The sequence below is a fragment of the Haliotis rubra genome, unplaced genomic scaffold (genome assembly GCF_003918875.1).
Source record: "Haliotis rubra isolate DU_JTF1 unplaced genomic scaffold, ASM391887v1 Scf119, whole genome shotgun sequence".
NCBI classification, from domain to species: Eukaryota; Metazoa; Mollusca; class Gastropoda; order Lepetellida; family Haliotidae; genus Haliotis; species Haliotis rubra.
The window spans coordinates 1,321,946-1,346,659 of NW_025765103.1; the positions used below are offsets into that span (position 1 = coordinate 1,321,946).

Consider the following 24,714-nt stretch of genomic DNA (forward strand, 5'->3'; position numbering starts at 1 on the left):
ACCACCATTTGATGAAGACTGAGCAAGACACCAGCTATCACCTCTCAGTTCTTTCCAGGCTCTTACTAACCTAATGCCTGTATGTTGGAAATGTCGGTTATTATTGAAATGATGATGCGACTCATTTTGGATAACTATTTTAAAAGTTTTTGCCAGTTGTTTTCAAATCAATTATTTGCATTTATCTAGCATCTGTTTGCTGTTAGAGTGCACCCTATATTTTGAAACCCCCTGTGAAAGAGTGAGTTGTAAGGCATCAGGACTCCTGCAGCTGTATTGTTTCACTATTGGTAACTGAATGATTGAACACAAATAACACAACACTAATAATCATAAAATGTTTTTACTGCATAGAACATTGTCAGCTGTATTTACATAAGCCAGTGACTACTAGTATATGTACACTTTGTACATGGAAATATAAGCTGTGAGATCGAGCTCATAACACAATACAGCGGACATCTCAAAAACATACATATCAAATATTTCATGCACCAAGTTGCAATTTTCTGAACATACATACTCTCATCCATTGTATTTTTGTGTTTAAATTATCTCCAACACCTGACTAGCTAAATAGAAAAATATTTGTATATGTATTCTCATTGAAATAAATTAATCCGTAATTATTCTTTTTTCATCTGGTATGATGATGAACATTTAACATTACTACTGTTTACATTTCAACCCTCACTCGAAGAAAAAATGGAAATACTATGTAAATAACTGCAGATTTACTTTTGAAATCCAGCCCTGTGGAACACCTGTCTGCATGTCAGTACCCTAAAGGACTCCTTCCCAAGAATGTTACTCACAGTACAGTTTGCATACAACCTAAATTCTACATTCGAAATGTCCAGCTACCAATGTTTAGTGACTTATTTCAGTTTGGTTTTTACTGTTTGAAAGAAGCTAGTACATCATTGAAATTAAGTTTTTGAAGGAAGTCTTCCCTCAATTTTACTCAAAATATTCACCTGTATGAGTGTGGATTACATCACATTCAACCATATCTCAGTTAAATCAAGATGGGTCATCAAACTAGAGTGGGAAAAACTCAAAGTGAGTTTGTAGATGATTTTTACTTTGGTAAAACCATTAGCTGTGTACGTTGTGGACAGTCCAAGCATTGGGATTTGAACCGGGACAGCATTACAGAAAATTGTAACTGTTCATGTTCATTCAAGCCTCACTTGTCCAGTTTATAGTTGATTTTTTCGATGTTGATGGCACACAGGAGATAAAAAAAAACTGAGTTCAATAGCTTTTTTCACCTTATTAGCCGATTGTGTCTTGATACTGTAAATAAATATTTGGAATAAATACTTTAATATGCAAGCCTATGGGCACTGGCTACGTATGTTTTTACTCATATTTACAATATGGAAACACAAAGGTGATAACCTGTACTGAAGTCATTCCAAAACTGTTTATGACATAATTTCACCGTGAATGAGAAATGTGAGAACTGGCCCATTATCAAACAGTGCCAACTGAACATGATTTGAAACTTGTATGAAACAACAGTTGATGGTGTATTGAGCAAGCAGACAATGCATTGATGTTTGGAGCTTAAAAATAGGTCCTCATGGTGATCTCTTTACAGTATTTATTGGCTCAAGCGCCAGGTTTCTGGCATTGGTTCATTGTTCTGATAACACTCTACATTCTGTGGTAATGACCTGGCTCTCAATAGGCAATGACTTTCAAACATTGTAGTGTGGACCTATGTAAATACTGTGATTTATCTGAGGTCGACTAAATGCAGAATGATAAGTACAATGTTCTTCCCTCAACACCACTAACATGAAGGACATTTGTGAATGAACGAGAGAGTGAGTGAGTGACAAGGGAACTAGCAACAACAATACCGCCATCTTGACTGACTGACTGACTGAGTTTGGTTTTACGCCGCTTTTAGCAATATTCCAGCAACATCACGGCGGGGGACACCAGAAATGGGCTTCACACATTGTACCCATGTGGGGATTCGAACCCGGGTCTTCAGTGTGACGAGCCAACGCTTTAACCACTAGGCTACCCCACCGTCTCTGGGCTACCCCACCGTCATCTCTGGATTTGGACACAGATCATTGCAATATTTCAACTCCTTTGCTGAAAACATTAAACAGTAGAGTGTTCCCTCTTCTGACGATAAGTTTTCAAACATTGAAACAAATAAATATTTGTCAAAACAAAATTCAAAGAGTACTTAATTATAATTGCTCAAGACCATTGATGCAATTCCAAATAAATGCAATTAAGCCTGAAAACACATATTTTGTAAATGAAAGTTCAAATTAAATTGTATTTCTAAAAACTTGTGCACAAATGCATTGCGAGGGCAGATAAAAACGATTTTGTGGAAGCAGGTGATTATTTCATTCATGTTATACTTGTGTCCGTGAGGCTGTTTGTATTATGATGAAGGTGTCCCTATTTCTGAAAGTTCAATATTTACGTGGTCCATGATTCTCTATTATGGAAGAAAATATCAAGAACCAGAGGATTCTGTAAGTTTTAATACTGAATAGATGCCAGGGTGAAGACTATTGCAATCTCCAGACAGTTTTGTGCTGCTTTGTGTTACGTCTTTAAGTGACATTTAGAAGCTGGCATGATGAAGAGGAACACTTCTTAATAGATAGACAACTTCTTTACTCCATCTGGTACAATCATTATGTGTAATCACAACAAGCGTCGGTAATATCAACATACCGTACATCAACCTCTTCAATTGTATAAACTCAAATACCCTTTATGTATATATTCTCCTTGTGCATAATGCTGTGTACTGTGCGAAGAATGCATTAAGTCGGAAAGCGCATGTTACATCTCCAAATCATCATCATCAATGTTGTGTATCACTTGATAACAGTGTCAGGATCTACACTGAAATGTCGCATCTATTGCAATAGAGAAGCTGTCTTCCATAAAACGTGCTCCTCTGCATTGTGATGTATTAGTCTTACTGTCTGATGCATGCTGTCAATCTTTGCACACGACAGCTTGAGAGAAAACATGTTGTCTTGATCATCTGAATATGCCGTAAAGGCATTTAACAATTCTCTTGTTGCTGAAGAATAAGGCAACAGACATATCACAATATCAAATCACAAAAACAGAAGTGTTGAAGACAAAATTGTTTGCCCCAAGACAACATTACTTCAGTGAAAGGGACCTGTATTTAACTATCTTAATTTCATATATCTCTAAGCAACAACAACTACCTGCATTAATGTGATATGTTGATGGAACAAAAAACATCAAATATTACAAAATAAGGCCTATAACTCCACGATCCTGTTTAACTATGCCGACACATACATGAAGTGGAAGAGTGGGAACTAATGCGTCTACAACACCATTTCAACTTGTCATGGCTTGCCAGCGTGGGGACTGTACTGGCACACCAAGGGTCATACTGCCTGTGAATCGGGGATCTGCACCTACGATAATAGCTTCCTGACATACAACTCTGAACAGACAGGTATACCTCAATATGGGTGTGATGTGGTTTTTAATAATGGCTTTTAGTTGTAAATTAAATTAAATTAATTCAGTTAGAAGCCAATTTCCTATCTGGACCTCTGCATAAACATTAGATATAAAGATCTATGTATTACCTCCTGGAGAAACTCAACAATGCAATTTAATTCCAGATTGTTGCATTTGTGAAACAGCTGTAACTTTATTGTTTTTAACATAAGACACCTTTTTCCCAAACAACTTAAAATTATCATGTCTCAATACTCCTCAGTATTCCATTATCATCTGCCTTGTCCAATAATGAACAGAAAATGGGAGACTCAATCTGAAAAATACAAAAACACATGGGCACTGAAGGAAGTGATCTGATGCATCATGGCATTGGTCAAAATTGTATACAATAACATTCACTCATAGTCACTCACACTTATATATGAATATACTAATGGTCACTCACACTTGAATGTAAATATACAAATGGTCACTCACACTTGAATGTAAATATACTAATGGTCACTCACACTTGAATGTAAATATACTAATGGTCACTCACACTTGAACGTAAATATACTAATGGTCACTCGCACTTGAACGTAAATATACTAATGGTCACTCGCACTTGAATGTAAACATACTAATGGTCACTCACACTTGAATGTAAATATACTAATGGTCACTCACACTTATATATGCATATACTAATGGTCACTCGCACTTGAATGTAAACATACTAATGGTCACTCACACTTGAATGTAAATATACTAATGGTCACTCACACTTATATATGCATATACTAATGGTCACTCACACTTGAATGTAAATATACTAATGGTCACTCACACTTGAATGTAAACATACTAATGGTCACTCACACTTGAATGTAAATATACTAATGGTCACTCACACTTATATATGCATATACTAATGGTCACTCACACTTGAATGTAAATATATTCATGGTCACTCACACTTGTATATAACAACACTCATGGTCACTCACACTTGTATATAACAACATTCATGGTCACTCACACTTGTATATAACAACACTCATGGAAACCAGAATAAAAGGCATTAGATGTTTATCACTTTAGTGAAACATACAAGCAGGATCCAGACAAACCGAGAAACAATAATGGAACTATGAGCATGGGTTTCTGGCAAATGTAAGGGAGATAACTGTGCAAAGCAAACAGGCACCTCAGACAACAGGGCCACTCATGTCTCCCAACAGCCACACTGTTCACACATAAACACAAAACGGGAATTATCAGACAAGACCTTCACATGGTCTGCATGTCATGACCAATCTCACACTGCACACATACAAATACAGAGCTGTGACAAGCTAGAGAGTTATTGTTCCCGAAGAATGTGTGAGAAGCAGTGTAAACCTACCCCCAGGATGTATGAACATGTGGAGGGCTCCATGAGATAGATGCCCACCGAGTGGGGGTGGTTGGTGTTCACCACACATCTGAAACACAACACATACACTAACACACAGCTACCTTCTGATTGGTACTAAGGCCATGATTCATCCTAGAATAGTGTACTAGCCAATATCTCCACTTAAAATGGAATCTACTCCCTAAGCTGGAATGTCACATGCCTATAGTCCGTTTGGCTCAAAAGCGGACCGATGAATTGCAATCTAACTCGAAAACTAATAAACATAAAATACCGGTACTCAATGAAACGCTGATCATAATCAAAACATCATACCCACTCTGTGAGGTTTTTGCAGAATTTTTGTCCTAAAAATAAAAAAGTTGTTTAACAATCTATCATTAAAATATTGACACAGTTCACTATTTGTTACGAGGGGGGAGTGCAGAGAAAGGGACAGCCAGGTGTTCGAGAACAGATGGAGATGGCACAGCACAGGTTAATGAATAAATAACTTTGTCTGTGAACGTGCTTCTCGAACACCTGGCTGTCCCTTTCTCTGCACTCCTCCCTCGTAACAAACAGTGAACTGTGTCAATATTTTAATGATAGTTTGTTAAACAACTTTTTTAAGGGACTATTAGTGATATGTAAGGGGTATGTAGCATGACAGTGACAAGGGGCATGCATCACCTAATTTCACTGGTGCCATATTGTTGCACAGCTTCAAAAGCATCTGTCTATGATAGATAGGAATTTCATTGACTTCTTTGACTGGCATTCTAGAAGTTGGGTAGATGGATAGATACAACTTCTTTATTCTGTATAGGCGACGTTTCGACATAGATTCTAATGTCTTGACACTTGCTTGCCAATGACATTAGAATCTATGTCTAGGCCTATACAGAATAAAGAAGTTGTATATCCATAAAAATAGTCGTCATTCTTCAGGAATGTCAATGTTTAACTAGAGAAAAACAACAATGGATACTCTGAACTTTACATGTACATCTTTCCTGAAGACGACATCTACACGATGTACACAGATAGTTCTTACACAGTAGCATCACTTCATTGTAAGATTGCTGCATAATATCACTGTATCATGACATCTATACAGTGTCACTACATTTTAGAAACTCAGGGAAACAAATGTGTTTTATCCCAAAACTAGACATCTTAAAACTGGGTTCAGGAACCTAAATATTGACAAACGACTGATTATCAAATATATTCATCAACACAACTGTCACATGTGCCAATAAAGTGAATACTTGAATAGACAGAACAAAGGGGTGATTGATATTATGAACAATTGGAGGGCTCTGGTCTGAGAACTGACCTCAGCTAGCATGTACTGCCCCTACTGACTAGTGGCCATGTTTTCAATAGTACTCACTTCAATTTGACTTCTACTGTCCTTGGTTTGCCTGTAATATCACATATATCTCCATCACTGTAGAACAGGGATATAAATCTGAAAAACATACAATGTGATATCAGGCATTATCTCTATCACTGCAGAACTGGAACATCTGGAAGAGAGACAACAGTGATATAACCCATATCTCTGTACAAGACGGAAATAAGTCTGAAACAGTGAACAAAGATATCACATACTCTCCACTACACAGTGTCGTAATGACACTAAGTGGCATAATGAAAATTGTAAAAATAGTAAAATACTGTTTCTAATCTGCAGACAAATCAATAATTTCAGCTGTAAAACCTCCGAATAATCTGACTATGCTATTAAAGCACACATCCAAAGCAGCTTAGAGACAACTGGATCTACTTACTTTCTCTTTCCTATTTCTCGTGGTCTTTTTTGAGTATTTTGCTGCAACCACTGTAAATGGGCTGCTTCCTTCCAGACACCTAAATTGATAACCGTTCTTCCCTGGGAATCCTGCATCAAAACACACAGGTATTAGAAATGATTTACTTAAACAACACAATGAGAACGTGATGACTTTCACATTTTGGGGGAAATCTCTACTGTGAACAATCTCTCACATTCCTGTTATTTCAGAAGTATTACAATCATCAAAAATACTTGAATAGTTCTTGTACTTACATCATGAAATTGTCTTGCATATATGCCATAACAAAACTCGTATTTCCACCATCCCTGTCCCTAGAACAAAAGTGTCAGTAATTAAATAATGACAACAAATATATACATTTGAACAATAACAGAGAGAGTGTCAAAGAAACATTCATTTTAGGCGTATAAACAAGTACTCAAAGATTTCAGGTTTATAAATGTGTTCTTCAAGATTTCAGGTTGTTATATATTTTCTCCAAGAATATTTATACTCACAATGGGTTCTTCAAGATTTTACACTTTTAGATGAGTTCCTCAAGATTATTAGGTATATCAGTGGGATGTTCAAGATTTCAGGGTTAAAACTGGGTTCTTCAAGATGTCATAACTTAATGATACTGTCATCATGACTGTTACATTTGTAGTTTACAAGACTTTAAAGTAGTACGGTTCTGGAGATAATGAGAATGTCATAATTCTACCACCTACATGCAATTCTACTTGCTACAGTATTCTTTACTTGCGTCAGTAACCCAGCTGTGGAGACAAACGTAACCACCCACTGAGATGATCTGATGTCACTGCCTTCTAACCATATGCTATCGACATACACTATTCTGGGGTAAATCAACCATCTATAACCCTAGGGAAACACCAAAACTTGACAACATGTAGGTGGTAGTCACTACCTGACTCTATTCAAGTGCCATTCCCCAAGTCATGACTGCCAAGGTATCCTCAAGACAATGGTTATCACCTTGCTCAAAGTAGACTTACCCCTTTAAGACAATAGTCTCCATTTGATAACATCCAAGGATGACCTTCCCCTTTAAGACAATAGTCTCCATTTGATAACCTCCAAGGTAAACCTACCCCTTTAAGACAGTAGTCTCGATTTGATAACCTCCAAGGATGACCTTCCCCTTTAAGACAATAGTCTCCATTTGATAACCTCCAAGGTAAACCTACCCCTTTAAGACAGTAGTCTCGATTTGATAACCTCCAAGGTAAACCTACCCCTTTAAGACAGTAGTCTCCATTTGATAACCTCCAAGGATGACCTTCCCCTTTAAGACAATAGTCTCCATTTGATAACCTCCAAGGTAAACCTACCCCTTTAAGACAGTAGTCTCGATTTGATAACCTCCAAGGATGACCTTCCCCTTTAAGACAATAGTCTCCATTTGATAACCTCCAAGGTAAACCTACCCCTTTAAGACAGTAGTCTCGATTTGATAACCTCCAAGGTAAACCTACCCCTTTAAGACAGTAGTCTCCATTTGATAACCTCCAAGGATGACCTTCCCCTTTAAGACAATAGTCTCCATTTGATAACCTCCAAGGTAAACCTACCCCTTTAAGACAGTAGTCTCGATTTGATAACCTCCAAGGATGACCTTCCCCTTTAAGACAATAGTCTCCATTTGATAACATCCAAGGATGACCTTCCCCTTTAAGACAGTAGTCTCCATTTGATAACATCCAAGGTAGACCTACCCCTTTAAGACAATAGTCTCCATTTGATAACATCCAAGGATGACCTTGTCTCCATTTGATAACCTCCAAGGTAAACCTACCCCTTTAAGACAGTAGTCTCCATTTGATAACATCCAAGGATGACCTTGTCTCCATTTGATAACCTCCAAGGTAAACCTACCCCTTTAAGACAGTAGTCTCCATTTGATAACCTCCAAGGATGACCTTGTCTCCATTTGATAACCTCCAAGGTAAACCTACCCCTTTAAGACAGTAGTCTCCATTTGATAACCTCCAAGGATGACCTTGTCTCCATTTGATAACCTCCAAGGTAAACCTACCCCTTTAAGACAGTAGTCTCCATTTGATAACCTCCAAGGATGACCTTGTCTCCATTTGATAACCTCCAAGGTAAACCTACCCCTTTAAGACAGTAGTCTCCATTTGATAACCTCCAAGGATGACCTTGTCTCCATTTGATAACCTCCAAGGTAAACCTACCTCTTTAAGACAGTAGTCTCCATTTGATAACCTCCAAGGATGACCTTGTCTCCATTTGATAACCTCCAAGGTAGACCTACCCCTTTAAGACAATATTCTCCAGTCAGGAACTCTCGCAGAAGCTGTTTGTCGGTGGTGGAGCCCAGGTTGTGCTGCTCTACATACTGTGGGGGTACCTTGGTGGCGACGTTGTCCGGCACTGCCTGTGGAGTTGGCTGAGGAGTGGGCTCCTGTCAAAACAGCATTCATTCAGCTCACACATTTGGCTTGGTTTTTTTTCTATTTATCGCGATAATCAGCAATTTCACAAACACAACTGGACTGACAAATTTATTCAATGAACAGATTGACCACAGCTGCTTACTGGAGAGGGTGTCCTGGTGTGGACTACAGTTTTCTCCATTCTCTTTAACTGTGTTGGCTTGGCAGGGGATCCATCAAGGGCATGGCACTGTATTTCCCCAACAGGCGCATTCTTGGGTCTGAAAATATGCAATCACATAAACACCAGTCAGATTAGAAATACAGTTGCACCATACAAGGGGTCAAGTCACCTGATGATACACACAAACAAGGAGGGGAACAGGTGGCCAAGTGGTCTCGTACCAGTTACTACTCTCTGACCTGCCAAGCTCAGCTGGTCATTGGTTCAAGTCGCAGCTCTGCCCTGATCCTACTCTAGGTCAGACACCACCATACTTCTGCCCTGATCCTACTCTAGGTTGGACACCACCATACCTCTGCCCTGATCCTACTCTAGGTCGGACACCACCATACCTCTGCCCTGATCCTACTCTAGGTTGGACACCACCATACCTCTACCCTGATCCTACTCTAGGTTGGACACCACCATACCTCTGCCCTGATCCTACTCTAGGTTGGACACCACCATACCTCTGCCCTAATCCTACTCTAGGTTGGACACCACCATACCTCTACCCTGATCCTACTCTAGGTTGGACACCACCATACCTCTGCCCTGATCCTTCTCTAGGTTGGACACCACCATACCTCTGCCCTGATCCTACTCTAGGTTGGACACCACCATACCTCTGCCCTGATCCTACTCTAGGCTGGACACCACCATACCTCTGCCCTGATCCTACTCTAGGTTGGACACTATCATACCTATGTTCATTAAGTACAAAAACAGTGGTACATATCTACAACTTACATCACCTTATGCTTTCATCCCACACCACTTCAAAAATATGCAAAAAGGCACAAGGCAAGGAGAAGAATATTACCATCTGTAAATGAATGGACTATCTGTATTCTGTGGGGCACCTGTGACACTCTTAATGCTGACCAAACATACTGCAATCTGACTATAAGTATAGTGAAGTGATTACCCAGCCAAGTGATCCCTACCTGAAGTCTGGGTGTCCACACAGGACGGATGTCAACACCATCATCTCATATTCACATGTTGACGTCTCCTTGAACTCGTAGATTTCCCCGTGGCCGTCTGGTTGACACACATACAAGATGCGTGTCCTCCGAGGCTCTTGTGTCAGATCACAAGCCGTTCCATCCGTCATGTTTACTTCATAATAGGGGAGAGAAATACCTTCTACTTTCCGGATTTTTATCTGGAAACAATTACTATTACACATACACATATTGTTAGCAGACTGTTATATGGGAATAGTTTACTACAAGCTCTAAAAATATCTGAAAACTTTCCTATAATTTTCTGTGATTTGAAATTTGGTCTGTGCTAGTCACAAGTCCAATGAACATGTAAACCTGAGTGAAATGTTTATGGTGAACTTACAATGCGATGATTCTACCATGACAAACTTCACTGAATAATCTGGAACTCACACATTAATCTTTAAGACTTTATTTTCTACAATTTGATCTTAATTATGAAAGAAAAAACCCATGAATTAGCTCCCGTCGATTGTGAAGCAACTTGTGGAAGCTATGTGCAAAAACTACCTGTTAATCACTGTGTCAATCTTGTGAAATAACAGAAGCTATAAAAACATACTACAACATATATATTCAGCGACATGTGTTACTGTCTCCAGTAATCACCAATAACGTCTGTCAGCAGCCCGTGGTGTAAGCATGATTATGGGACATCACTTTTACATTACTTCAGATTGGAATGAAATTACAGCCAACTGAGCCATTGGAGTGGTCTGTGCCTTTGTCTTTGCTTATTTTGAAATAATGTTTCCTCTTTAACCACATACTGAAGGCCATCTGAGGGATGTGTAATTAATACCCAGGAGAAAACATGTTCACCACTTTGATTTCATAACCTCATATTGAAAACCTGTTTACAGGACAACCTTGCTAATCTGGACACTGTCCATCCATTCCTAATGGATAATTTCACCCTGCTTGTAGCTACTGAACAAGAACACTTCATGACATTCTGATACTCACATTTGATGATTCTGAAACATGAGAAACAGACAATGATTTATATTTGTTTTCAAAACACACAGATTTTATTCATTTTTTCTACACTTTCGTGCTTTCTTGGACATATTTGTTTCAGGGTCTGTATGACAGACTAAAATCATTGTAGTACTTCAATTACTGTTTGCTGCTGGGCCTTGGACCCAATACCTTCTTCAACCATGCACCAGCTACTGTGTGCCTGCTACTGGGCCTTTTACCCAGTACATTATTCAACCACTCAGGGGTTCAAAAATCCCATTGCCCGACGCCCGGGACAAGTCAGTTTTCATTTCGGGCAATCAAATAATGGTATCTTATTTGTCCGTGGGCTACTAGATAATTTCCACTTATGGTTTCAAACTGCAAATAAACTTGGATTTAATTTCATATCTGCTCAAAATGTAGCTTTCAAACTTCGCAATGATGATAAAGTAGAGTTATCTTTCTTTGCTATTTATCACTTTTCAATAAATAGTCCAGTAAACATTAACATCAAATACCATGTTGATTTATTCTTTCATAATTACATCAACATGATTATGTCATAAAATCAGGGCAAGTGGAAAATTTGTCAGGACAAGTTACTTTCTTAAAGTCACTTGCACGGTGGCAAGTGGCTTTTTAAAATAATTTTGAACTCCTGCCACTCATAGTTACTGTGTGCTGCTGGGCCTTGGACCCAAATACAGTAATCAACCACTCACCTGAATCTTCATTTTTGTCTTGTTTTCCATAACCAAGAAAGTATTCTTGAACCTTTGGTTTCTGAAACATTGTTGACCAAAATGTAATTTTTCAAGTAAAATTGATATTTTTATACTTATCCTGACTCATGATCTTTTGCTTATCTTCCTTTCCTTTTCGAATGGTAGTGGAACACTTGAATCCCTTGAAGTTCCCGAAGCGGACATAAGAGTTACCTCCCTTTTGCCCTTATCCCGCGCAAACAGTCATGTGACCAGCCTTACTTGTCACTCTCTCCTGATTTTCTGCCCATGCACTTGGATCTGCTGTGAAATCCAAAGTGTCTTCAGCGGGGAGGTTGGGAGGGCTTCTCGTCATGAGTCAGGATAAGTATAAAAATATCAATTTTACTTGAAAATTACATTTTTTTTCTTATCCTGACTCATGATCTTTTGCTTATATAATCCGACGGATTGGTGGTGGGTCAAGCCACTTCGTGGATTCATCAGCTGTCCTTAGATACGTCCTGTATCCCCCCCATGGGAACTGCGAAACGGCATTTCCGTGATCCTATTCTTCCAACTTCCGTTATAACTCGGGGAGACCACTTTCTTGTCTTACTGCAGTCTCAGACAAGTTGAATCATGTTGATTCATGTGGCTACAGATAAACTAGTATCTTCTTATTACTAGATATCTTATAACAACCCATAGATTATGATAAGATCTTTATCATAAATGAGTTGCGATCCCTTCATGTGCAGGTAAGATCTTTACCCGTACAGGATCTTTAATCACTCATGCTAGCCTATACTAGACTGTGCGCATGGACTTTCAAACTAATACTTTTCCTAGTAAAAGTCATCTACAAGTCAGCGTGATAAAGGGTGAGATTTCCAACTCAGTGCCTTTGAGGAACCGTTAGTAGCTGTGCTACAACGAGAGGCCCAAATTGGTGAATGCCTGAGTTGTCTTCAGTGGCTATGTCTCGGAGGTAGTGGTTGGCAAACACCGTGTCCGACTTCCAAAAGCAGCCCTCCATAATTGCTGGTATAGAGCAATTTCTGTGCAGAGCCAGTGTTGACGCCAGTGCTCTGACTTCGTGTGGGTTGGAAGCTCTAGGAGGTTCTAGTCCTGCTGCTTTATAGGCTCTCAATATGACGGCTCTCATCCAGAACGATATCGTCGTTCTTGAGACTTCTGCTGATGTCTCTGTTGATAATGGGATGAACAGGTGCTTGAATTTTCGTCTCCTTGTCTCAGTCTTTTGAAGATATATCTTTAGGGCTCTGACTGGACACAAGGATAGGTCTTCTATATCCTCTGGGCCGAGAATTGCAGATAGCGCTTTTACGTTGAACTGTCTATCTGGCTGACCAGGTAGTTGGTTCTTGGCAATGAAGTCCCATCTAAGTCCTAGATGAACTGCAGCATGTTGCCCCTTGTTGAATCTGGTTTGACCAAAGTCCAGGGCATGTATCTCTGACATTCGAGCTGCCGTGGCTAGAGCAGGCAGGAACAGAGTCTTCTGTGTCAGCAGGTCGAAGGTAGTCTGGTCTAGAGGTTCGTAGGCATCACTCATAAGATGACGAAGAATTACATTCAGATCCCAGGCCGGAGCTCTGAACTTCTTTTGCTGGTCCTCCACTTTAAAAGATCTCAGCAGAGCAAGTAATTCTGGTACTTTCGTCAACTTGATGCCTGTTTTCAAAGTAATCACTGTACTGATGGCGGAGAGGTATGTAGATAATGTCGAACCTTCCAGATGTCTGGTCTGTCTAAGATGACACAGGTATTCCGCCACTTGAGGATGAGTAGCTTTCATCGCAGTGAAGCCTTTCCGCCTTGCATAAGTCTCAAACTTCAGCCACTTGTCATCATACAGGTTACAAGTAGATCTGCGTAGCGCTAGCGTTACTACCTTGGCTGACAACTTAAAAAGATTCATAACTTGGGCAAACTGGCTGTCCTATTGAGTGTTAATCAGTCAAGTTTGGCTGTCGACTAACTCAAATATTATGATGTATCTTAATCTAACAGGTAAGGATTCCCAAGTCACAAAGACCAAATATGGTCAACAGATCATGTAGCATCATGTTGAAATTGTTCAAACCTATATAATGGTAAATTTGTGTGGTAAATAAGGCTGCACAAATCATTGTAGACTAACAGTATCCTCTTTTCTTCAAACATGTTTTGATACGGTCCACACGTGTAGCTGGAACGCTGTCTGGTTCCCGTGGACTTGCTTGGTGTGCGGATGTATGAGTAGGTACGGCCAATCTGGGAACTTGATTGTTGGACTTCCGACATCTTCTATTAGGTCTAGGAACCATACTCTCGCTGGCTAGTATGGCGCGACCAAAGTCAGCTGTAGCGCCTGTGTCTGTTTGATCTTCAACAGTACTTCCGGTAGTAATATCAGGGGTGGAAACGCGTGAGCGTTTACCCGGTAGCGCTAGCGTTACTACCTTGGCTGACAACTTAAAAAGATTCATAACTTGGGCAAACTGGCTGTCCTATTGAGTGTTAATCAGTCAAGTTTGGCTGTCGACTAACTCAAATATTATGATGTATCTTAATCTAACAGGTAAGGATTCCCAAGTCACAAAGACCAAATATGGTCAACAGATCATGTAGCATCATGTTGAAATTGTTCAAACCTATATAATGGTAAATTTGTGTGGTAAATAAGGCTGCACAAATCATTGTAGACTAACAGTATCCTCTTTTCTTCAAACATGTTTTGATACGGTCCACACGTGTAGCTGGAACGCTGTCTGGTTCCCGTGGACTTGCTTGGTGTGCGGATGTATGAGTAGGTACGGCCAATCTGGGAACTTGATTGTTGGACTTCCGACATCTTCTATTAGGTCTAGGAACCATACTCTCGCTGGCTAGTATGGCGCGACCAAAGTCAGCTGTAGCGCCTGTGTCTGTTTGATCTTCAACAGTACTTCCGGTAGTAATATCAGGGGTGGAAACGCGTAAGCGTCTACCCGGTAGTCCTTCCCAAGATATGCTCAGTGCATCTGTTGCCCAGGCTTGAGGATCTGGAACTGGTGAGACAAAAGTCTGTAGTTGTTTGTTGAACCTCGTGGCAAACAGGTCTATGCAAGGGGATCCTATTTCCCGTATGATGGCCGGAACGCTTCTGGACGGAGCATCCATTCCGTAGGTGACGGGTGCAGTGGTCGGGATAGAGCGTCTGCAAGTACGTTCTTGGCTCTGGGTATGTGACACGCCTATATCCAGATGTTTGCTTCCTCCGTGATGTGGAACAACTGGAATGTGAGCTGTAGCAGGCTTGGAGACCTTGTGGATCCTTGCTGATTTATGGAGAATGCCACTGTAGAGTTGTCCGTGTGGACCATCAGTATTTTGTTGTTCAGCGAGCTCGACCATAGTTGTAAGGCGTTGATCACGGCTTTTATCACCAGCAGATTGATGTGAAGATGCTCCTCTATTTTGGACCATCTTCCTGATGCAACTTGATTGTTGAGATGCACACCCCAGCCTTGTATCGAAGCGTCTACGTAGTAGAGATGTGAGTCGGCTCTTGTAAACAGGTCCCTCCACAAACGTTCGACCTGTGCGTCCACCATAGTAGATACCTTTTGAGGTTGTCTGGCAGCAAGATAGGGTCGACGCTGTCTAGATGTTTTGTCTGGAACCGTTGCAGCGGTCTTAGTTGTAACCTTCCTGTGCGAGTCAAGTCCTGCACCGAGGTTAGTAGACCAAGTAGAACTTGCCATGATCGTAGTGTTAACGGAGAGATGACTGCTGGTGGAATCATGGCTTGTATCTTGACCCAACGATCTTCTGGGACGACAATACGATTCTGTGTTGTGAAAAAACCTTATCCCCAGAAATTGCAGATCTTGTTTTGGTTCCAACTCTGACTTCATAAGGTTCACCAGCCATCCTAGTTGAGTGAGCAACTTGATCGTGAAGTTCAGCTGTAGTCTGAGTTGACTGGCATCTTGGTGAACCTGAATTCCGTCGTCCAAGTAGAAGGCATTGCGTAGACCTCGATGATGTAGACATGCGACTATAGGCTTGGTTATTCGTGTGAATAGCCACGGAGCTGAAGATATTCCAAACGGTAGGACGTTCCATTGGAAGTGCTGCCCTCTGGATAGGAATCGTAGATACTTTCTTGATTCTGGATGTATGGGGATGTGTAGATACGCATCCTGTAGGTCTATGCTGGCCATGTAATCTGCTGGACGGACGAGTAGTCTGAGTTGAGGTAGGTGGATCATTCTGAACCTCTCTGGTTTCAGTAGATAGTCTTTATTGAATTTGCGCATGTTGTAAATCAGTCTGAACTTCTCCTTGGAGTTCTTCTTGGGTACTATAAAAACTGGGGGGTAGAAGCCAGGAGTGAGATGATGCTGATCTATTATCTCTACCGCCTCCTTCATAAGTAGTGAGTCGATGGCTTCTTGTAGTCTGTCTGCCTGTTCCTCTGCATAGTCGAAGACCATCGGGCTTAGGGTTAGCGGAGGTATGGCCTTGAGTTGTACTCTGTATCCTTCTCTTAGTACTTGGGAGACGTAGTCGTCCTCTAGTATTCCCCAATTTTTCCAGTACCTTTGTAGACGTCCACCCACTGTCAATGGTTTTACAGGAACGGCTGGGGGTGGAAGACTCCAGCCGTTCCGAACCTTGATATCAACATCTAGTTCCTCTGGATCCTCTGGGAGTGCGGCCTCTCCCTGAGTTTCCTCTGTAATTTCTGTATGGGCAACGAAAAGATCCTTTGCCGCCTCTGAAGCTGGAGTACTTCTTCTCCTTTGCCTTCTGTATGCTGGAATATTTGGACTTGCTGTTATACCTTTGCAAAGTATGTCGGATGACATTGGCCTAAGTATCTATGGATTTTATCATCATAACTTCTCTAGAGTCGTGCATAGCTTCCTTAGCTGCATCGTCTATTTGTCCTCCAAAGATAGTAGGCGCTTCCCATGGAGCTCTTAGTAGCGGTTGGGTGAATCTATCACTCCAAGAACAGGATGCAAATAGCCCTTGTCTGCGTAGTAAAGTGAGACCTGCAGATATAGATGCCAGATGGTCCGATAAAAAGTACTGGTCCTTCTTCTGTGTTATGAGGGCCGAATATATCATTCTATCCTCTTCCGAACTTGCATTCTGGAATTTATTGATCAATGCTTCATTGATGGCTCTGGACCTGGCCAACCCAAAGAAGGACCTCCTTGTAGCAGTATCCAGTTGAGATAAATATTTATCTTCCACTTTATACATCTTGTTTCGGGAGTTGTTGACTAGTTTATGTTGTCATCCCATTCAGGCGCCTTTGTAAATGGATCCATATGATGTAAGGGGAATCTCTTCACATTAAATGATGCGAGATGCTGACTCTGGTACTTGGATGCTTTCGCGAAAGCTGTGCGTAGGTTAGAGGGTACCTTGGATATAGGTTCAATCGGCGGGATAGTGATGGACTCGTTACGCATCATATAAGTGTAGATTTCATCTTTATCCTTAGAAGGAGACTCCAAGTTCAACCCATTGGCAATCCACGCTGTAACCTCTGAGTCTGGAAAGACGAAGTCTGCTTGCTGATCCAGAGTCTCCTGATTATTAGAGCTAGGCCTCTGCGACTCATCCATCTGCAAACCTGTATCCCTTTTCGAACCTTCATCATCCTTTCGCGAACCTCTATCTGAAGATTCCTCCTTATGCGAACGTCTATCTTGAGAGTGCTCTCTTCGCGAACCTCTATCTGTAGATTCATCTCTTCGCGAACCTCTGTGATGTGAGCTATCTCTTTGTGAACATCTGTTGCTAGATGTATCCCTTCGCGAACTTCTGTGATGTGAGCCTTCTCTCCGCGAACCTCTGTCTCGTGATGAGTGACTTCGCGAACGTCTGTGAGAGATATGAGATCTCGATCTAGAGCGGGCTAGGTGTAGGAGATGGGTCCTTCAATGTTCTCGAACATTGAGGGTTCGCGGATGTAGAGCTGTGAGCAGGCATCTCATCTCTTCTATCCTCCTATAAGATGACAGAGTTGTCCGATTGTGGAGACCTTCACAAAGGTGTACGTTCGCCAATGTAGTCTTGTGATGTAGTTCTATGAGGAGTAGGTTCGTGCAGGTCCGTAGGTCCGTAGGTCCGTATGTTGGCGCACGGTGTCGGTAGATGAAAGGCTTCGACGAGCCTTCGCTTCTTCCTCGAACCTACGTTCCATCATTGCCATCATCTGGTTGGTGAATTGTCTCATAAATTTGCCCGGGTCGAAGTTCTGTGTTGGTTGCAGCTGCTGCGGTGTAGATGAAGCGTTCGCGAACGCTGATGAGTTCTGCGCCTCAACTTCACTCCGTTGAGAAGTAGGTGGTAGTTCGTCAAACAGCTGGCCTGCTGTGACCGTTGCAGGGGACGATCTAGTAGTTGTAGAAGTCGATTGAGTCGCTGATCTCGTAGGTACTTCGGGTAGAAGGAACGGGGGGTCATCAAAAACGTCTACTTCATGTGGAGGTAATATCTCTTCGTTGAAGGATTTCTGCAGTGTTGACATACTAGCACGCATAGATTTACCCTCCGATCTGGTAACAGATGCTTTCTTCTGTGGTGTAGAAAAAGATGACGTATATTTCTTAGCATGAGTCGGAGTCAACTGCGTTGTAGCCGATCTCTTCTTGGCCCCCGTACCAGCAGACTGCCCCTGCCACGTACTAAACATAGCACCAGTATTATGAACTTCAGCAGTACCGTAGCAAGCAACATACGGTTTGTAGGCTGATCTCCTGTTTTATCAGCCGTGACGTGAGATGACTTCCTCACCCGATCCATGGCACATCTATAGATATAAGACAAATATTGATTAAATTGAAGATTTGATAAATCAACACAATAAGTACAGCGCAAGCTGGAAGAACATGGTTTTGTGCACGAAGGGCACTGGGGGTGAGGATCAGCCACAGATAACCTGTGCCTGCAAACACTGCGAGATTTCATGAAATGAAACAAGGTTACATTACGATGAATTTATGACATAAATACAAATACTTTTTACAAATAATACATAGTAGTTATTGCCAAATCCATATACAGCATAATTTTGAAGAATAGGACCTAAATAAAAAGGATATAAAGCCGTATAAGGGACTCCAGTGCTCGCCCAACAATCCGCTTGGTCGAAAAGGGAGAGAGTGACAAGTAAGGCTGGTCACATGACTGTTTGCGCGGGAAAAGGGCAAAAGGGAGGTAACTCGTGGGTGAGTGTATTTATACGTCCGCTTCGGGAACTTCAAGGGATTCAAGTGTTCCACTACCATTCGAAAAGAAAAGGGAGATAAGCGAAAGATCATGAGTCAGGATAAGAAAAAATTATTTCTTATCTACAGGAAATCAAGTTTCTTAAATCTCTCTCACATACACCACTGGATCATTTTTCTCACTAATAGCAATTTGAACATCATCTTGGAGATATCTCTTATAGGTCATATGTCCACATGTGATTGGACAAAGCCAGCGTGTCTTGTAAACATGTTGTATTACCCCCATCTTATTCTAGCTACATGATGTTACTGAAGCATCATGTATGTCAACAAGGATGAACTAGTCCTTAGGTAATTAAGTAAAGTGCATGGAAACCTTTAAGTTGGACTAAGCTCACCATATGTTCTAAGAGTTATCATAGTTTCTGTTTGCATATATTCATGTAGCTAACATGTGAAAGTGGAGAGAAGGATAGAGGAAGGGAGGGGGAAAGGAGGAGGGGGTTGATGGTGATTTGTAATGGGGGATCACGTATCATAATCGAGCTAGATTATACTTCAAGTCAGATTCCAATGACACTCTGCTATTCTTATCGGAACTAGCCTCCAACCCCCAACCACATCACCACCGATCTTCTTCCATGGCTACTTAACCACGTTACCATTTACAGTATATTCCTCGTTTACAATCAACCATCCTCGATAATCTCCAGGGTATACGTTACGATCACTCTCCACTATACCTTGGATGCAGTCGCAGTTGCAAAGGTTTGTTTGCAGTGCCACTCAGATTTTGGGGGAAATAATAAAGACAAATTCACAGATCTGAAACTTTAAAAAGAATATATAAAAGACTGACTGACTGAGTTTGGTTTTACCCCGCTTTTAGCAATATTCCAGCAATATCACGGCGGGGGACACCAGAAATGGGCTTCACTCATTGTACCCATGTGGGGATTCGAACCCGGGTCTTCGACGCGACGAGTCAACGCTTTAACCACTAGACTACCCCACCGCCCCCATATATAAAAGAACTCCTTCTACTTCTTTCAGAGTACCTCTGCATCAATTGTGTTGCCAAGTTTAAACGGTTAGATAATTTAAGACGTGAAAGTGAGTAGTGATTGGTACGCTCAACTTCCCAGCGTAGGCACCTGACTGGATAAAAAGCCAGCAAAGGGAGGTAATAAAATCATCGCCCCCAAGCCGTGGATGCATCCAGGGTATAGTGGAGAGTGATCGTAACGCATACCCTGGAGATTATCGAGGATGACATTCAACATGCTGTACTTCTCATTCCTATTTAGTCTCAGTTTTCACATTTGCAGTTGCATGTATATATAGTTTCCTGTGCCAATGTTTTCTTGTGTTCTATACCACCATGCAATGCTTGTCATGGTTTCTCATTGAGTTTGGCTTGTGACTGGGCAGGGGTACACCTTAAGGTAAAGGTCATAAGCTACACTGTTATCTGTAGATAGTTCATACCCGTTGGGGTATTGGTTGTCAGCTACATTGTGATCTGTAGCTTCTGACTTTCCAGTTGACTGAAGGCATAACAACAATTATTGAGAAGCACACCCTCAGCTATCGCGTATCACACTCTTAGCTTGCTTACCAGTTGGAGTAAGTTTATCTACTCTACACAACACATTCAGAAATACAAAACAATCAACTAACCTGCCCAACGTCTTTTGTTTCATGATATTGCCGCAGGTGTTTGCCATGGCACAGTTCGTATGTCCAGTAACTCTCAATCTGGAAACAAACAATAATGACTAGCAACTACTGAAAACTGGTGAGGAAAGTGTTGTGGAAGTGTGTAAGTACCATGACCTCATAATGTTTAAGTAATGTTACATCTGATTTTTCACATTTTGAGCAATATCAAGTACCGATGCTGAAAGTTTGGTACCAGCAAGGATCATACAATTATAGTCTGACACATTTCCATGTCTTTTCAGGTTATGCTGCTATTTTTCTATGATATCCTATCAAAGTGAGAAACTTAACTCATTTGCACGCACGTATGCGCGCACGCACGCACGCACGCACGCTTATATTTACGCACGCACACACACACGCACACACGTATAGCGCCGATATCCAGTCGCAACATAACCCACCACTAACATATGAACTCAACAAAAAGGACTGACATGAAAATAGCATTTTTCCATGACTTTATAAATCTTTTCTATTTTCCAAAACTATTCTCATCGTGGGAAACTGAGACCAATAAAGTTGTTTGATCATGTGATACTCATACCAAGGCTGTCTCCTTTTAAAGTGACATGTTTGTTTGAGAACATATTTTACCATTTCATATTTTTACTTCTGACCAAATCTCACCCTGTATGAACATGTGGTTTGAGTAAAAAGAATGTTCATCAGTTCATCTGCTGTCTGCCCTCCATAGTCTGCTTTGGAGCTCTGCAGAGAGAAGGAGCGAACATTGATGATCAGTTATTGTGACCTACACAGAAGTACACCCCACATCAGATGTAATTATTTAGGAGTCACTTGTTGATAAGAGATAAAACAACATTGTCAACTTCCAGGAGAGCAGTGCAGGTGCATTTTGAATGTTCCATTGACCGTTACTTGTCATGTATTAAACAACTGCAGATATCTACATAGGTACTGCCTGTAGTCTAATGCAATCTATCCCTCTTAAAAAGGCAAAAGTAAATCAGTTTATTTGCAGCAAATGTGTATCAGGTTCTTGTCCTGATAGTTCCCATGACTCACAAATACATAAACCTAGGTAATTCACCACTGTTATCAAGATTTCAATCATTCCCCAGAGCCAACCCAAATCGAAGGTTACCCACATCTCTCTTGTCATGTGACTCCGGCAGGATGCACTGATACCTCTCCTTGTTCGTGGTCATCACAACCACCCGGCTTTCATCAACTGTCTAAACACAAAACAAATGGAACTTGTATTATAAATATCTATATACTATTGTAGAAATAACTCACTCTTTCATGTGTTTTGATGTTTAGCAATAAGCATGATCACGAAAATATTATACTGGAGTACTTTGTTTTCACTTTCAAATTGTTGAATTTTTCTGTCTGGATCAAACATGTTTGCATTATGTGAGTAGACCTGCACCTGACGGTTAACATTGCGCCCTCATGTGAAACTTGATAGCACTTTGGACATTACAGAATTCATAATATAGTTAAATCTAACAACCTAATTCTCTCACAACTAATCCTTTCTCTTACAACTAATCTTAAGGATGGAAAGGAAATACACAGTCCTATAGAAATTAAAGGGTTGTTTGATAGTCTATCTGTGGACAGCCGTCACATGATGAAGACAAGTTTCATCAGAAATGGGATCCAAGGGCTAAGGACAGATGGATAGAAGTACATGAAGTATACTAATTGAGAACAACATCATCTTCAGTCATTGTTCCCTGCAATGTGAATTGCTCAACATCGAAACAACCAGAGATATACCTGGCCTCAAGTCAATTATTTAATTGCCACAATAATAGAGATGGAATATGTAGCCATGTGGCATAAAATAACATTTACAGACACTGGTTAGGGCAAAGGTTATATAAGTCCCGCAACACATCCTGCTGAGTTGCTGAAATAGGTAGGCAATTAGTAACAGCTTTGAATCACTTTGATGACAACTCGGTTTCTTGCCATCAAATTATTCAGAAAATGATGATCAGAGAAAACACCAATTTCCACTGGACAACTGGAGAAATATGTGCAGTGCACCTATCCCCTAAGATATCTACATTGTAAATAACCAGCTGGGCACCATGGCTGCTCTGTAGACCAAGTCCAATCTATAGCAGATTGGAATTCAGGTGAAATGTTTTTAATGCTAATTTGAGATATCCCCTACAGGCTTTGCATCAATGGTTTACATGTAGCATATATATATAATATAAGATAATCTGCACAAGTCTGAAAGCGAAGTGAAACCATAAAACGAGAAAGAAGGGCATGAGCATATTCAATATTTAACCATTATTACCTTTTCTATATCAATTTCCGATGAGCCTGGCCAGATAATCTTGAACAACTCGGCATCCATGAACGGGTCAAAATCACCTCCGACAGTGGTCGATATCGAAAAAAGAAACACAAAGGCATAGCGCGTATACAGATTCATATTGCACTTCAAACTGATTCATTTACAACAATAAGAAAATGGTTGCAATTTACTGATGACGCGTACTGTTATCATTTGAGTTTCGTGCAGACGCCATACTGTAGGGCAGCAGTTAATGATCGGCACGGGCTAAAGAAGATTATATACACTTCCGTAAAGATAACTTGAAGTACGATTATTGATACTGGGCCCTTAGTATTCTTAACAATGTTTTGTCGATAGGCTATGTACATACGTTTCTACATATAACATGAATCTTAATTATTGGTCAAACAAGTCACGTTCAACTTACAGGGGTCGTGTCATAACCAAATAGGCGTTAAAAGCCTTTAGCGCTGTACATTCTACCACTTGATTTGATTGTATCTCTGAACAGTTGCCTATTTTATTACAATTGATTCTTTATCTGACAACCAATAAATAATTTCGATGGCTAAACATTTCTTCGTTAAGACTATAACGACATCATTGATACATCACTCCTAAATAACAGCAGAAGGACATTAATTGTCTATAAAAAAAGTTGTCTCAAACTGTCTCAGTGCTAGAATATCGTATTACATTCCCACTTCTTACATATTGCATGTAGGTGAGGTTTTTCCTTCCTCGCACATTTGAATAAATATATTACCATATTACGTTATATTTGTGCAGAGACCGCGCACTGATTTGTGACGTGTGCAATGCATTTTACAGAAATGACTTACTTCTTCAACGTACTGGCCGCACGGCGTCTCTTAACCAGGCTGCCAGATTGTGGGTTCGAACCACGGTTCTCCCCGATTATGTTTCTCTCGCTTTGTCAGCACCAGACCCATGCAGGTTCCTTTGACGTCAACCTGCTGTAGTGTAAATGAAATGCCATTTAAATCCGCGTTGAAGCAAACTCACTCACTCAAGATATAGCATAAGCTCCAGAATCAATGACTGGTCCATTGTAAATATGAGCCACAATGTTTTCGATAACATATCTTTCGCGAAACACAAGTAAACGGCTTTCAACTAGATTTAACAACATTTAATCTCTTACACACATCAGAAACCATATCTATTGCATGGTCTCTGCACACATAAAACCAACATTTTTTAGATAATCCTCATAAATTATTAATAGATGCCAAATTGCAATAATTTAGCCTTGAGAACTATCAATGACTAAACTTGCATAGGCTGAATCGGTTATATTTGTTTCATGGTTTGTATTTTAGACCAGCTATCAGCAATCAACACATTGAATTTTCGTCGTTTGTTAAATAGTATTTAACTTTACGAGACGGTCCCTAAAAATAGACCCTGCATAGCTATCCGATGAAATG

At 40.6% G+C, this 24,714-nt stretch overlaps 1 protein-coding gene and 1 long non-coding RNA gene across 2 annotated transcripts; one reads left to right on the forward strand and one right to left on the reverse strand.

Annotated features, from left to right (window-relative positions):
* Positions 1-327: 327 nt before the first annotated feature.
* On the reverse strand, positions 328-23,511 carry LOC124260591 (endoplasmic reticulum lectin 1-like). Its single transcript, XM_046694916.1, has 14 exons — positions 23,261-23,511; positions 22,086-22,172; positions 21,604-21,684; positions 20,932-21,009; positions 12,026-12,086; positions 11,304-11,314; positions 10,275-10,495; positions 9,268-9,385; positions 8,984-9,133; positions 6,957-7,016; positions 6,679-6,788; positions 6,279-6,356; positions 4,889-4,967; positions 328-3,814 (listed from the first exon to the last, which is right to left on the reverse strand). Exons 1-14 carry the CDS (start codon positions 23,396-23,398, stop codon positions 3,740-3,742), a joined length of 1,347 nt encoding a protein of 448 aa, XP_046550872.1. The 5' UTR covers positions 23,399-23,511; the 3' UTR covers positions 328-3,739.
* Positions 8,637-8,974, forward strand: LOC124260651. Its single transcript, XR_006894144.1, has 3 exons — positions 8,637-8,733; positions 8,782-8,893; positions 8,942-8,974. It is a non-coding gene; the product is annotated as an uncharacterized LOC124260651 (long non-coding RNA).
* Positions 23,512-24,714: the final 1,203 nt, after the last annotated feature.

Coding starts and splice junctions, on each gene's coding strand:
- LOC124260591 (XM_046694916.1), bottom strand. CDS start 23,398: ATGAATCTGTATACGCGCTATGCCTTTGTGTTTCTTTTTTCGATATCG. Junction 9,386..10,274: donor TGTGGACACCCAGACTTCAG/GTAGGGATCACT, acceptor GCATATTTTCAG/ACCCAAGAATGCGCCTGTTG. Junction 7,017..8,983: donor GAGAATATTGTCTTAAAGGG/GTAGGTCTACCT, acceptor CTTTTGTTCTAG/GGACAGGGATGGTGGAAATA.